A 14,700-nucleotide genomic window follows, 5' to 3' on the forward strand; every position below is an offset into this window, starting at 1 on the left:
CCTCTATCCCTCAATGAGTCCTGTGCCAGACGTTTTCTTCACCGGGCATTGTTCGATCCCCTAAGACTTTTCACAATGGCGTTAACTAAATTAGCGCTAAAATAACCACCTGCTACTTTTGGGAAAGTTCTGATTGCGGTCACAACCATCACCGCGCGGGTAACAGCGGGACCGACCGCCCAGTCCGAGCAGGCGGAGGAGCGCGGCCTCGGCCCCCGGGAGCTTCCCAGCCCGAGAGACCGGGGCGGGCGCGGGGTCGGGAGCGGCGCTCGGTCAATTGCAAATCAATTGTGGTCACACAGCGGGCGCGTTTATCGCCCCATCATCGCCCATTTCCTCCTAACGGGGTAATCCGCGCGTTCGCTCACACGGCGACAGCAGCCTGTTGGCTCGGCCAACAACCCGGGGATTGTTCCTTGTTTGGCCTCACGCGTTCCATTTCCTCCCCGGGCGCCCCGCACCGCCCCCCGGGGCGGGCTCGCTCCCCCCCGGCCCCGCTGCTCTCGGTGCGCCTCCCCGCGAATCGCACGATTCCCGCCGCCGGCAGACGGGCCCCGCCGCGTTCCCGCCGTTCCAGTCATTAGGGCCGCAGCGGGAGCGCCGCGCGAGCGCCAGGCGCAGCAGCGCCTCAATTAACAAACAAACGCCGCGTCCCGGGAGCGCGACAACCCCCCGGGACGGCCCCGCCGCGCCCGCAGCCCGCGCCCGCCGCCGCCGCTCCCCTTAAGGTGGTCTGGCTACGGCGGGGCCGCCGGAATTCCCGCCCGCCCCCTCCCTGCCGCAGGCGGAGGAAAAGCAGCGGCGCCTCTCTCGGCCCCGGGAGTGGAAAGCGGGGGGGGCTCCGCAGCGCGGGGCTATCCAGCCGCGGATGGCTGCTCCGCCGGCCCGGGCGGGACACGCCGCCCTGGGAGCCTGCAGGCGGCTCCTCAGCGAGTCACCGCCGCGGCGCCGGGCTGGCGCGGGCGCTCGGAGCCGCGGCCGTGCCAGGACCGGCTCCCGGCGCTGTCCCTGGGCTGCGGGGCAGTGGCCGAAGGCGGCCGCGGTGAGGGCTCATGTTCCGCGGGCAGTGTGCGCCCAGCGTTTCCTATCACCTCGTCCTGCCCGGCTGGGAACCGAGTGTCCACCTGCCGGGGCGCGGGGCTGCTCCTCGCCGTCCCACCGGGAGCTCCCGGCGCCGGCCGGGGCGCACACACGGCACCGCCTGAGCGCGCCCCGGCGAGCGCCGTGACCGCGGGTGCCCGCGCCTCGGGGGTCCCCGTGTCACCCGCCACACGCCGCTGCCCCGACCCCAGGCACAGCCTCCAGCGCTGCGCTTGCCCCGCGCGTGGTTCGGAGCTCCGCGCTGGGGCCGGGGCCGCGGGCAGCCGGGGCGGCGGGGCCGGGGCTGCGGTGCTGCCGGGACCCCATCACCAACACGTGCAAGGGGATGCGGCAACGCACACACCGGCACGGGCGGCGATCCCGCGGGCAGAACGAGGTGATAGGAAACCCCTTCCGAAACAGCCCCGAGCCCTACTTAAACTGCGGCTGCGGTGACTGTGACTTGGCCGGGATCCCGTGCAGGGAGACGGAGATCCCTGCACAGCCCGTGCCGGTGCGTGGCTGCCGCGCGTCTCCGCACGGGCAGGGGCCGAGCCAGCACCGCCACGTCCCCGCAGCCACCGCGACCCAGCAACACCCACAGCCGCCACAGTCCGGCACCGGCGCCACCTTAAGGAGCCCCGGGGCCCGCCCCCCGCGTCCCGCCCGAGCGTGGCTGATTGGCGGACGAGGCGGCGGGGGCGGGGTCTGGCGGCGCTCGCTATAAATATTCATGAGAGCGCGGTGGCCGGAGCGCCGCGGCCGGGGCCGGAGAGCGAGAAGTTGGCGGAGGCGCTGCCGCGCTCGACCGGCGGCTCAGGTGGTGCGATCGCGGCCGGGGCGCCCGGCAGCCGGAGAGGGACCCAGCGCAGGGCGAGGAGCGGTCGGCTAGCGGTCACCCGTAGGGCCCTGCTCTCGGGCGGGCGGCAGAAGTGAGCCGCTCCGGCCGCCCCAGCTCCGGCCCCGCCGCTGCCCGCCCGCTCGGGGCGGTGGGAGCCCGGCACCGCCTGGTTCCCGGGACGCCTCAGCCTTCTTCACCGCGCCGCCCGGGGGCTGACGGCGAAACTTCTCCGCCGCCGCCGCCCCGTGCCCGGCCGGCGCTGGAGCAGCGGCGAGAGGAGCCGCGCTTCCCCCTGCGAAAGCGACCCCGCGGGGAGCGATGCGACGGCGGCTGAGCGGCCTCCCGTGAGCCGCCCCCCCATCCTCCGGCACCGAGTGGGGGCTCCCCCTCACCGGGTGCCCGCGGACGACGGAGTCCGGCGGGAGCTGCGAGACCTCTCACCTGCGACCGGCACGGAGGGGGCCGCCCTCCGCCCCCCCGGGGGTAGCCGGGGCGGGGGGGTGCTGTGGCGCCGCGCTCCCCGCGGCTGCTGAGCGGGACGGGAGAGGAGCCGGGGCCGCCGCCCGCGCGCCGCCGAGCATGGAGTGGAGTTACCTGTTGGAAATCACCTCGCTGCTCGCCGCCCTGTCCCTGCTGCAGCGTGCCGGCTGCGCCGCCGCCTCGGCCGCAGCCGCCGCGTCCTCGTCCTCCTCCTCGGCGAAGGAGCTGTCGTGCCAGGAGATCACCGTGCCCCTCTGCAAGGGCATCGGCTACAACTACACCTACATGCCCAACCAGTTCAACCACGACACGCAGGACGAGGCCGGGCTGGAGGTGCACCAGTTCTGGCCGCTGGTGGAGATCCAGTGCTCCAGCGACCTGCGCTTCTTCCTCTGCAGCATGTACACCCCCATCTGCCTGGAGGACTACAAGAAGCCGCTGCCGCCCTGCCGCAGCGTCTGCGAGCGGGCCAAGGCTGGCTGCGCCCCGCTCATGCGCCAGTACGGCTTCGCCTGGCCCGACAGGATGCGCTGCGACCGCCTCCCCGAGCAGGGCAGCCCGGACACGCTCTGTATGGACTACAACCGCACGGACCTCACCACGGCCGCGCCGCCGCCCGCCAAGCCCCCGCTCCGCGGCTCCAAGCCCGGCACCGCCGCCAAGGCGCCCCCCGCCGCCCCGCCGGCCGAGGCTCCGCGCAAGCCGCGGCCGCCGCCGCCCTGCGAGCCGGGCTGCCAGTGCCGGGCGCCCATGGTGTCGGTGTCCAGCGAGCGGCACCCGCTCTACAACCGCGTCAAGACGGGGCAGATCGCCAACTGCGCCCTGCCCTGCCACAACCCCTACTTCAGCCCCGACGAGCGCGCCTTCACCGCCTTCTGGATCGGGCTCTGGTCCGTGCTCTGCTTCCTCTCCACCTTCGCCACCGTCTCCACCTTCCTCATCGACATGGAGCGCTTCAAGTACCCCGAGCGCCCCATCATCTTCCTGGCCGCCTGCTACCTCTTCGTGTCCCTGGGCTACCTGGTGCGGCTGGTGGCGGGCCACGAGAAGGTGGCGTGCAGCGGCGGCGCGGGCGCGGGCGGCGCGGGGGCCGGGGCGGCGGGGGCCGGCGGCGGCGCGGCAGCGGGGGCGGCGGCGGCGGGGGGGCGCGGCGCGGCGGGCGGCGCGGCCGAGCTGCAGCCGGAGCTGGCGGTGGCCGAGCACGTGCGGTACGAGAGCACCGGCCCGGCGCTGTGCACCGTGGTCTTCCTGCTCGTCTACTTCTTCGGCATGGCCAGCTCCATCTGGTGGGTCATCCTCTCCCTCACCTGGTTCCTGGCGGCGGGCATGAAGTGGGGCAACGAGGCCATCGCCGGCTACGCGCAGTACTTCCACCTGGCCGCCTGGCTGCTCCCCAGCGTCAAGTCCATCGCTGTGCTGGCGCTCAGTTCCGTGGACGGGGACCCCGTGGCCGGCATCTGCTACGTGGGCAACCAGAGCCTGGAGAACCTACGGGGCTTCGTGCTGGCGCCTCTGCTTATCTACTTGGCCATCGGCTCCATGTTCCTGCTCGCCGGCTTCGTCTCGCTCTTCCGTATCCGCAGCGTCATCAAGCAGCAGGGTGGCCCCACCAAGACCCACAAGCTGGAGAAGCTGATGATCCGCCTGGGCCTCTTCACCGTGCTCTACACCGTGCCGGCCGCCAGCGTGGTGGCCTGCCTGTTCTACGAGCAGCACAACCGGCCCCGCTGGGAGGCCACGCACAACTGCCCCTGCCTGCGGGACCAGCAGCCCGACCAGGCCCGCCGCCCCGACTACGCCGTCTTCATGCTCAAGTACTTCATGTGCCTGGTGGTGGGCATCACCTCGGGTGTCTGGGTCTGGTCCGGCAAGACCCTGGAGTCCTGGAGGGCCCTGTGCACCCGCTGCTGCTGGGCCAGCAAAGGCGCTGCCGTGGCCGGGAGCGCGGGGCCGGGGGCAGGGGGACAGGCGGTGATCACCCCGGCAGGAGGGCTCGGGGCCGGAGCTGGCGGCTCACTCTACAGCGATGTCAGCACCGGCCTGACTTGGAGATCAGGCACCGCCAGCTCTGTCTCCTATCCCAAGCAGATGCCCCTGTCTCAAGTGTGAGGAGGGGGAAAGAGGCCAAAGGTTAGGGAATGAGGGACACTGGCCTGCCTAAAATGCCTCCTCACTGTTTGGTGCCATTAATGAACCCCTAATGGTCCTTATTAGCCACAGCTTGTATAGAACAATGCAGCTGGCAGAGGCCCCAGGCTCCAGCCCCCTCCTCCTTCCCCTCCATTCATATGCAGGGAGCATGTACTTCAAGGAGCCAGCTTATTATTTTGCTGGCAGAGGAGGGTAGAGGCTCACCCGTGTCTTGCAGAGGGCAAGGCACAGCAGCTTCTGAATCACTCTGGACTAACAGCAGCTCTTTACTCTTTATGGGAGAGAGGGTCTTCCTCCCCCCGTCCTGAGGTGGGAGTCTGCTGGGGACTGCAGGTTTTTGGGATGTGGATGACCAGGCAAATGCCTTACAATATTGACTGAATCAAAAAATGTCTTAATTATACACCCCAGCTAAATACGGGTTTCCTACATTAAAGGATGTATTTATATAATTATTTGTTACCTTGTACAGATGTGTAAAATATGTATATATCCAAAGCTATACAGTCTGTAAATTTTTTTGTAAAAATTTAGAGGCTACCCCTGTAAGAGCAAATATGAGTATTCTATTTTGTCAATAAAATGACTTTTGATAAATGACTTTTTCATGATTTTCCTCTCCTCCTGCCCTGGTTATTCCAGCTGCTGTATCTTTAGGTAGTTCCATAAACTATGAACTACATTCATGCTCCAGTCATTATCTGTTAAAGAAGTGAGATATGTAGACACAAGAAAACAAGTCATTCAACAAGTTGTTCTGAAAAAGTGTTTGCCAAAATTGGGAGGTGCTTTACCATACTTCTTTCCTTTTTTGAAAGATGATGATGTCTTTGAGCCTTTACAAAAGAGTCATCTCCCGTGGCATGTTAAGTATCCTTTTAAAACGGGTGTTATTTTAGGAATGTGCACACCCACCTCTCATGTCTGTTGTCTACACTTCTGTAAGCACCTGCCTTTCCTGGGATGCATACTGAAGTGTAAAAGGTTAATGTTTTAAATTCATAGCTCATGTACTGTGGTGGAACAGTGAGTTGAGATTTGTTAGATCAATCTCTTCTAAACAGATTAAACTAACATCTTAACTTTTGTATATCAAATATGGTCCTTTTTCAAGAGAAAAGGTATTGTTCTTCTGTCAGGAGTAAGCTAATTTATTTGAGCAGAAGGCTGTTGAATTAACAGAAGAATGCTTTGGCAATTGTTGAACTTTTTACCTGTCTGCCCAGTGGCTCAGAACATCATTCCTTTAAGAGGAGCTAAATGAATAGGGTTAATCTGTAGGGAACTTGGTTTCTTTTGAGTTTGGGAAAACTTTGATCTTTTCTCTTCACCAAACGTGATGTATAGTCTGAAGTTTCTTTCCCTGCTGCCTGGTTCCTCTTGTTGCAGACCAATTGGCCACCATGGAGCCTTAAAGTTCTTCAATTAAAGGGACATGGGACTTTTTTTTTTTTTTATTTTAAGAGGAAGACTTGTAACAGTTAGTGAACACCAGAGGGAAAAGGGAGAACAGCCTTTTAAACAGCTTTTCCCTGCATTGTTAGCCAGACTGCAGGCAGCAAGGCATGGCTTGGAGCATTATAGAAAAGAGCTATGAATGCCCTACAGGTGGTCTGCTCACATAATCTCCCCAATTTAAAACATTTTCCTTTACAGGACAATTGCATTACAAAACTCCCTTCTCTTTTGGTCCTAATTGAACCAAAGAACAACTACAAGATTTTCTTTAAAAACTGTGTCCAAAAAATTTTAAAATCTATTAACTAACATTCTAATCTGTTTTCTAAAATGAGGGATCTCAGAATACCATGAGTAAAAACTGCATTAGACATTACTCCAGATATTTTTACATACTCTGCTTATATTCTGTCAAATTAGCAGTCATTTAAAAGCAATTGGTTAGGTTGTGTGCTAGCAGTGAAAAAGCCCCAGGTCCCTTATTAACCTGCCAATCATGGTAAGAGATGGGCAGCTACCCTACTAATGACACAGATATCAGTCATGATTTGTGGGAAAAACCTTGTTTCATTGAGCACTGACTTGATTATTGGTGTCCCTTTCAAAGATCTCCTGACTTAATAGACCCCACTTCTACAAAGTTGCCAGGAACATGAAAAGGAGTAATTTAAAATGCTAACTAACTACTTGATGGGGAAAATAATTTTAACTTCTTAAATGCAAAGGAAAATCCCCTGGGATTTACACATGGTACCTATTTATGCACCAACTGACCAGCATCAGAAAATTGACAGAGCTGTAAGTTAAAAAGGCCACACTATTTTTCTATATTGCTGGAAACATTCTTTTCAAGGTTGTTGCTAAATCAACGTGGCACTTTTCCCAGCTGTCAGCTTTCCTTTCCTGCTGGGGAAGACCCACACAGCACAATCAGTTCTGCAGATAAAAATCTGAGTTCCTTCCCCTCCACCAGGTTCCAGCAAGGAAGACAGAGGAGAGGTACAGCCACAACTCCTCTCTGAGAACTTGTTTAGAGAGGTCTCTCACCCACAGGCTGCTGGTGCAGGTTGCTAGCCCTGAGATAAAAGCATTTATGGTAAAAGAAAGAAGTAGCCCTTTGGTTTAACCTCCAGAATGAGCCAAGAGGGGCTACAGGGGAACTAAAAAAAGGGGCCTCAGAGCTAGCCAGGTAAACATGATGCCTGCTTTGGAAGTGACTGAGTAATAATGCAAAGGTTAAACAAATTAAAATCAGGTAAAATTAAAACCACTAGAAACACAGACCTGGGGAAATGGAGCTAAAGAAGCTCCATTAGAAGTGCAGATTTTTGTGAATCAGCATAAAATTTGTAGATAGGAAAAAACAATCAGAAACGCCAAAAGCAAGGCATTTAGGTACATGAAAAATAAAAATCCACAGCTGCAATGAACTTCACATTATTAGGATGCCCTTTATCAAAATTTAAATTTGCTATGAAGATCCAAAAGGTATTGGTCAGGTGATAGAAATGACATGTTAATTTTCAAGATCTGATGATAAACTGCCTTCTCTGTAAATCTGACAGAAAGCCACTGAAAACAGCCCAAGGAGAGCCATGGTCCCTGCCCTGCAGAGCAGGAGTGCCCACAGCATCCCTGTGCCAGAGGCTCATCCATGGCCAGGGGCAGCGCCCACGCACACTGGCTCTGGAGAGCCAAGGGAAAGTTTTGCTGTCACTGATGTGGCCCAGAGCACAACCTGTATGGCAGCATCTGGGGGCTGGATAAAGGCAGCTGAGAGCCTCCCACAGAAAGGCCAAACTGCTCTGCTCAGGTGGGTGACCAAGGTAGCACAAAAACATTGTTTGGGATTTTTTTTTCTTCTCTAATAAGCAAAATACCTTTGGGGAGCTCTCTTATTTTTTTATTCTCCCTCCTTTTTTTTTTTTTTTTTTTTTTTTTCCCCAGGACCCCTCCTTACTTTACATGCTCCTGCTTCAGAAAGGAGATCTTACAGATCTTTCTTCTGCTGCAAAAAGTAAAAAACCCTGCAGCCTCCCAGAGAGCTGGCCTAGCTTCTGGTGGGCCTCATGGAGGAGGCACAGCAGTGCAGGTGAGCTGCAGAGCCTCAGCAGGGACACAGGGCATGCCCTGGGCCCTGCTGCACAGCACAGTCCCTGGGAGCTAGCTGGAAGTGTGCTCCAAAGTTTTCCCTGTGCAGGAGAAGTCCCTGAAGCTTTGGTAATCAATCTTTTGGTTGGGAAGGGGCTTCAAGAAAAGAAGGAATTAGGAACTTCTTTTATATTGTAATAATACAGATGTGACCAGGCTTTCTGGGAAGGCTTAGACTGGCACAAAATAAGTGTTTCTCCTTTCTTACACAATATTTAATGTATCGGGGTGCTCAAAGCTGTCCCAGGTGGGGTAGGAAATCTAGAGGCAGAGGTGCCTCTGTGCACACCCTACCCACAGTTTTCACCACAGCTTCAGAGCCTGGGCTTTTTCCAGGTTCCCTCAGGTGGACACATCTCCAGACACCTGAAAGTGGCTTATAGAAGAAAGCAATGACAGTTTTTTACAAGAGGAAACTGGTACTGGGAGATAAGGCAGAATGCCCAAATTTAAAAAGGAATCACTAGCTGAGAAAGAAAGGCCTTGGGAGAAACCCAGCTCTACTTTGAAATAGAGAATTCAATACAAGACGACTTCTTGATCCCACAACACACTTATGTCACAAGCACTAGATGAAGTGCAAAAGCCAGACCTAGCCTGCACAGTAAGGTAACCCTCTTAAGCAACAAAAACGTGACATTTTACATGGGAGAGACAGGCCACCTAATGTGAGGGAAGAGAGAGAACGAGTGATAATGTGTGTTGAAAAATTACAAAAGATGCTCCTGGAGTGAAAACTCACCAGGAGCCAAGATCATGCTGGAGGAAGGCTCAGTGTGGACCAGTCAAACCAGCTTGTGGAATCACAGCCAGTCTCCAGAGTGCCTGTTCCAACCTGCCTGCAGCATGCCCTGCTCCTGCACCCCATTCCAGAGGCACACAGCCTGTGCTTCTGCAGGCACACACTTCCACCCCCACACACCATGGCCAGTGCAGCTGCTGGCCCAGCAGCAAAGGGAGTGAGGAGCAATCTCTCCCCTTCCTGGCCATGTTCCCTCTTCTTTTTCCTGCACACCAAAACTGGATGGTATGGAAGGACAGCACATCTGTGCCTGGAATTAAAGAGGCTGGGCAACAAAGGGCACCCTGGAAACAATAGGATGAGACTGAAAAGAATAAAGAGATCTGAAAATGTCAGTCCAAAGAAAAAACATTAAACAAGGCAGGCTCCCTGCATGTGGTCATGATGAGCTCTAGGCAGCCTTTGAGAGAACTCAATTAGAAATCTTCAGGCAGCTCTATTTATTTAAGTTTTACAGCTGCCCATCATTACTGTAATCAGGTATATGAGTTTCACTAGTTCAGCAGAAAGGATCACACATAATAAATGCTATGGTGGCATGGAAATAACTAGTGTCTGGTATTAAAATGTGGAGCAATAATCTGAGGTGACTAAGGACAGTCAAAGCACCTCAGAAACTAGTACCTAAGGTCAAATGCTGAACCAAGCTTTTTGAAGGCTGAGATAACACTTCTTCACTCCTACCAGTCTCCTATCTGTCATCTCAAAACACTTTACATTCACTTGTGAATTAATAGTCAGATTTCTTCTTGCGAGGCAGAAATTGCAGTAGAGAGTATTAATCGCAGTGCCAGGCTAATGAAACCTAAATGCATTCTAGGAGGAACACCTGGATTTCCTGACTGTGCTGTGTCCTCAGTCCAGCTCCATTTTCAGAGCAGTTTCTCGCACAGTTTCTCGCAGAGCCCCCGCGGCCCCGAGCGCGGCTCTGCCCGGCGCGCTCCCGACCCCACCGGGCCCTGGATGCCCCAGGGCTGAGGCTGGAGTGGCTTGTACTGGAGGAAAATCACTCATTCCTCCCATTCCCTACGGCAGGCAGGTAGGGAAAAGGAGGTTTCCAGCAATTCTGGAGCTGCACCGGGCAGGGGCTGCGGTGGCTGAGGCGAGCGGGACGCGGCGGGGCCGGGGCTCCAGCGCTCGCCATCCCGCAGTGCCCTCCGCTGGGCACACCGGGAATTCCAGCGCCTTCCCCGCTCTGCTCCCGCGGCATTCCCGCCCTTCCCGCAGCTTCTCCTCTCCGCGGAGCGCAGAAGGGCGATGGGAGATGGGAGCCGCCGCTCCCTGCCCGACCCTGCCCAGCACTGCGGACACCCTCGGGACAGGGCTCACCCCCGCTGCAATGAACAGGGGAGAGCGCAGAACTAAGATGCTCTTCCCTAAAATCCAGCTTTGCAAGAAAAGAGAAATTTAGTCGGAAAGATGTGGCCACATTGCTGTAGACGTCTAATATATTATAAAGGAGAAAGCTGGGCTATTTCTCTTGGACACTATCGAACTTCTTTAATATGTTGCATTAAAAAGGGCTGTTATCCCATCAGTCTTGCCTTACCTATGACTTGTATACCTGATACTTTCAGGGATAGCTGTATACTAGATACTTTCAAGTATATCTGATGCTTTTGGATACTTTAAAAGCATTAGTTAGAAGTTCTTTCCTCCAAACTTCTGTCATTGATAATTGTATGTGACATTCTTCACAAAGAAACGTTAGTCTCAAACTACTTTTTTCTTATTGACTTTTTTCCAAAAATAAACTTACAACCAGAATGTCCAATTTTCACATCTTCTGAAATAAAAAAGAATGGTTTTCATGCTATGAAGAGACTTATTCATAAATGTGTTTGAGACATGATACCTTCATCATTTCTCAGTGGTTGAAATCTAAATGCTCTCTTTCAATGTAAATCAGAAAATGTAGCCATCTGGCTTAGGAAACAAATTACTTGCTTTGCCTTTCTGTCCAGATGTGGGGAGGGAACAGAATTAAATCTCTCAGGAAAGGAAGGGGCAATGTTTCCCGTGCAGACCGTGTAGCTTTGGGCACTGTGTGTTCTGTACTCGCTGCAGCCTCTCTGCAGGGAGCTGCACGACTTTCTCTCTCCAAACCTGCGGGGTGGAAAGCACATTTATCATTGTGGGTTTTAAACTGAAGTTACTTTTTCGCAAAACTCTAAGGAAGGAATATTTTGTTATAACAAGTTGTAAAATCTTAGTTTCCAGGACACAGCAGGGCATTTGGAATAGCCAGATCAGGAAACCACGGAGACCCACACGGAGCTTCATTGCTGCCATCCTCGAGCTCATTAGTGTACAAGAATTGTGTGTGTTGTTTTTAGCAGCTAAAGAGTTATTTGTGGCTTCTATGTTCTCAAGCCAAAGTGAGTGAGGGGTGCAACCAGGGCAAATGCATCAGAGCAATGCAAATCACTGACAAGGCATCATGAATACAAGCTGAGCAGAATTTAAATACAATCCATGAATGAGAGGAAAGATTTGCATGAGGGAAAGAATCATTAGAATCTGATTTAACAAGCAGTACATAAAATGGGCCTTTGCAGCTTAAAATGAAGCAAAGCACATTCACGTTATACATTCTTAATGGAAAAAAAAAAAAAAGCAAAATCACAAAAAACCTAATTTATTAGTAGAGCTTGGAATAGAAATGGTTTTCACAGAATACCTTTAGATCCTGATTCAGAAACTTGTGCTTGATTGCTTTCTTGAATAGAAGTGGATCATAAGCATGTAGGGTGGTAAGGGCTATTTAAGTGCATGCCAAAGTCCCATTGATTTCAGTGAGATTTTATAAGATACTTAAAGTAAGCATGTGCATAAATGTTTTTCTGAACAAGAGTGCTTTTCTGAATTAGTGTTTTACCCATGAATTTACACAGTGCTTTCAAACATAATTCCTTCTGGGAAAATAGAGTAGATAAAATACTTTTTAAAATTGAATATTTCTGCTTGTCATAGAAGAAGTTAATGGAAAATTATTCTGGTTAGAATGTTCTGTAAGGTCCAAAATGAACAGTGAACAATCTGTGAAAGCTGAAAGTAAATAATGTGCATACAGCAACTTTTATAGACTATCTGTTCACTTCATCTCAACTAAATTATGGAAGCTTTTGAATATAAGGTGTTACATAGATAATTTCAGTCTCTTGGAAGGAAAGTGATAAGTTGTTCTACATTAAGTGATATTATATTTGGTCTTTGATAAAAGAACACTGTTTTTAAGAAACACCTGCCATTTTTTGTTTCCAGTCAGTGGGCATAACAAACTTTTTATGTAATGTCTCCTAAAATAAAATGTGTCTACCTCTAAATGTCTTGTCTTTTGAAGTAATGGCTGAAGTGGCAGATTCTGATGCAACTGTGTTTTCTTGATACCAAGAGATCATCTGTCTCTGTCAACACTGGATAATATTTTTGTTTCTATAGAAGCATTTTTCCAGCTGTGTATTTACATTTCCTACCATATTCCTCTGGAAATACAACACTTCTTTTATGCACTTCTCTCAACTATGTCTTTAGCAACAGCTCACATGAGAATTCAAAGACCTCAGTGCCATGACCATGTGGCCATATTGACTGTACTTGTGAAGTCAGACTCTAGTGTCAATTTTTCTTTTTGCATTTTAGAAGATTTTGGAGCGTTGTGGTGCTGGCTTGCAAGGTGTCTTTTTGAAACATCTAAATTGTATGACCAGTGTGATTTTTGCCTTTTGTGCTCTCTTTCTAAATAATTCTACTGTGAAAATGTTTGGCATCATATGCTATTGCAGGTCAGCAGCAATACGGTTCTCCCAAATTAGCTTTCTGTGTCTCCCTTGTTGAATAAAAACCAGTATCATGTTTTTTGAAAGGTAACATCCTCTATAGTAATGTTTCTCTAGCTGTTATCACTGCCTAAATATTTCTCAACATTTTCATACTTTTCTTTTTCCCTCCTCCCTCCAAGTGCCACGTTTAGGTGAAGGCTGAGGTTCAGCTCAAGATTAGGATGTGTAAATGCAGGTAGGTGTCTCAGTATGGGGTTTTTTTTTTTAGGTAAGGCATTGTTTGAACTCTTACTGCAGTCAATAGAGTGTTAGGAATGCTGTAGTAGGTCATGGAAGCAGAATCTGGACTCTAAGTTACTTGTGGGCCTCAGCTCAGCTGCTCAGACAGAGGCTCCAGGTGATCCTGGAGATTCCCATCCAGTCTCTCCCTGCGTCTCCAAACAGGAGACATGGGTGTCCTGTAACTTTCTGGCATGTCTGAAAGACACAGGTGAATATCTCAGTTAGCCTCTGGCAGCTCTAATACCAGGGGTTACTTTTGTGGGCAGCTTATTGCAGCCCAGATCTGGATTTGACCAGATCTCCTCAAAGAGCAGTGGGACTATTGACCCCGACCTCACAGCTCTGTGACAAAGTGTTGGTGTCTTAACCTTGAGCTGAACCCTCCCAAGAGAGGCTGCTGATTATTTCTATCATCTCTGTTGCAAGATTTCAGTATTTTCTTGTTGATGGGTTCTTTAATTGCTGTTTGCTTAAGTTTTACAATATTTGCTGGGCCCTCTCATGTCATTTTACAAGCTGGCACAATGTATAGTTTTGATTGTTGTGTAGAGAGGTTTCTTCTTAGCCACTGCTCTGACCTCTTTGACCCCTTAAAAGCATTCTGCACCTTGTCTGCTAAGGATTTGAAGGGGGGTGTTATTCTTGACAAGGCCTTTGATTGGTATAATATTAATTTATACAGTATAATAATTTATTGAAGAGGTGTTATTTTAGTATCACCTCTTTTGGTAATACTTTTAGAATTACCTCTTTTTAGTATCGCCTCTTTTTGCTTTCTTCTGCCTCTTTGTGGTATATTAACTTCTCTATTCTTTAAGTTTTATTTTGCTGTTGCTTCATTTCCTGACAAAATTTTAGAGAGGCTATTTTTTTACTTTGGCTTTCCTCTTTTTTAAATTTTCTTCATTTATCCAAATTTTAGGACCACTTAAAGTACATAACCACATATCCTTAAATCATGCAAGTTCCATGATCTCCTCTAGAGAGCAGCAAATATGTTCAAATAAAATAGTAGCACGCTTCAACCTAATGTTTCTTGAAACAAAGTCTTTTGTAACTCAACTTGCTAAGTACTGCTAAAGAGCAAAAAACTATGAGGGATGAAGGTCTTATACCTGAGCCTGGCATTTTCTGGCATTGTCTGAGAACTGTCCTAGCCCTGATATTTAGTGTGGACCCTCCTACCCTCTCCAAAAGCCAGCACCAGCTCTCCAATATCTGATGGCAGAGGGGAGAAGGAAGCAACAGGGGTTCAGCCTGGGCCAGGGACCAGACTTGGATGCACACCAGATCCGTGGGCTGTAAATCTTCCATCTTTACACGGCACTGGCAGCCAAGAGGAAGCACTCACTCTCAGAAAAACACCCACAAGTTCTCCATCCTCGTGTCCATCAGTGGGCGTTTGGCAGATGGGACTCTGGCTCCTGGTGTGCACTAACTGGGGCTTGGGGAGCTGACAGGGAGCCACAATTCTTTTATTTGTTAAGAAAAATTGCCAAGGTAATATAAAACCTTTCTAGCTACAGACGTCTTCAGGCTAATGCCACCAGGAGTTTGGACCTAAATGCTACATAAATCTTCAAGAGGAGGACAAAGGTCCCTCTGTTCTTTGAGAGCAGCCTCCCAGCACAACTGACAGCTGCCTGCCCCAGAGCTCACACAGCTGGCACAGT

General features: G+C 51.7%; 1 protein-coding gene across 1 annotated transcript; it reads left to right on the forward strand.

Moving 5' to 3' along the window:
• The first annotated feature begins 1,850 nt into the window (after positions 1-1,850).
• Positions 1,851-5,149, forward strand: FZD8 (frizzled class receptor 8). Its single transcript, XM_059479467.1, has one exon. The coding sequence runs from the start codon at positions 2,501-2,503 to the stop codon at positions 4,508-4,510; it is 2,010 nt and encodes a 669-aa protein (XP_059335450.1). The 5' UTR covers positions 1,851-2,500; the 3' UTR covers positions 4,511-5,149.
• Positions 5,150-14,700: the final 9,551 nt, after the last annotated feature.

Source organism: Ammospiza nelsoni, chromosome 1 (genome assembly GCF_027579445.1).
Source record: "Ammospiza nelsoni isolate bAmmNel1 chromosome 1, bAmmNel1.pri, whole genome shotgun sequence".
Taxonomy (NCBI): domain Eukaryota; kingdom Metazoa; phylum Chordata; class Aves; order Passeriformes; family Passerellidae; genus Ammospiza; species Ammospiza nelsoni.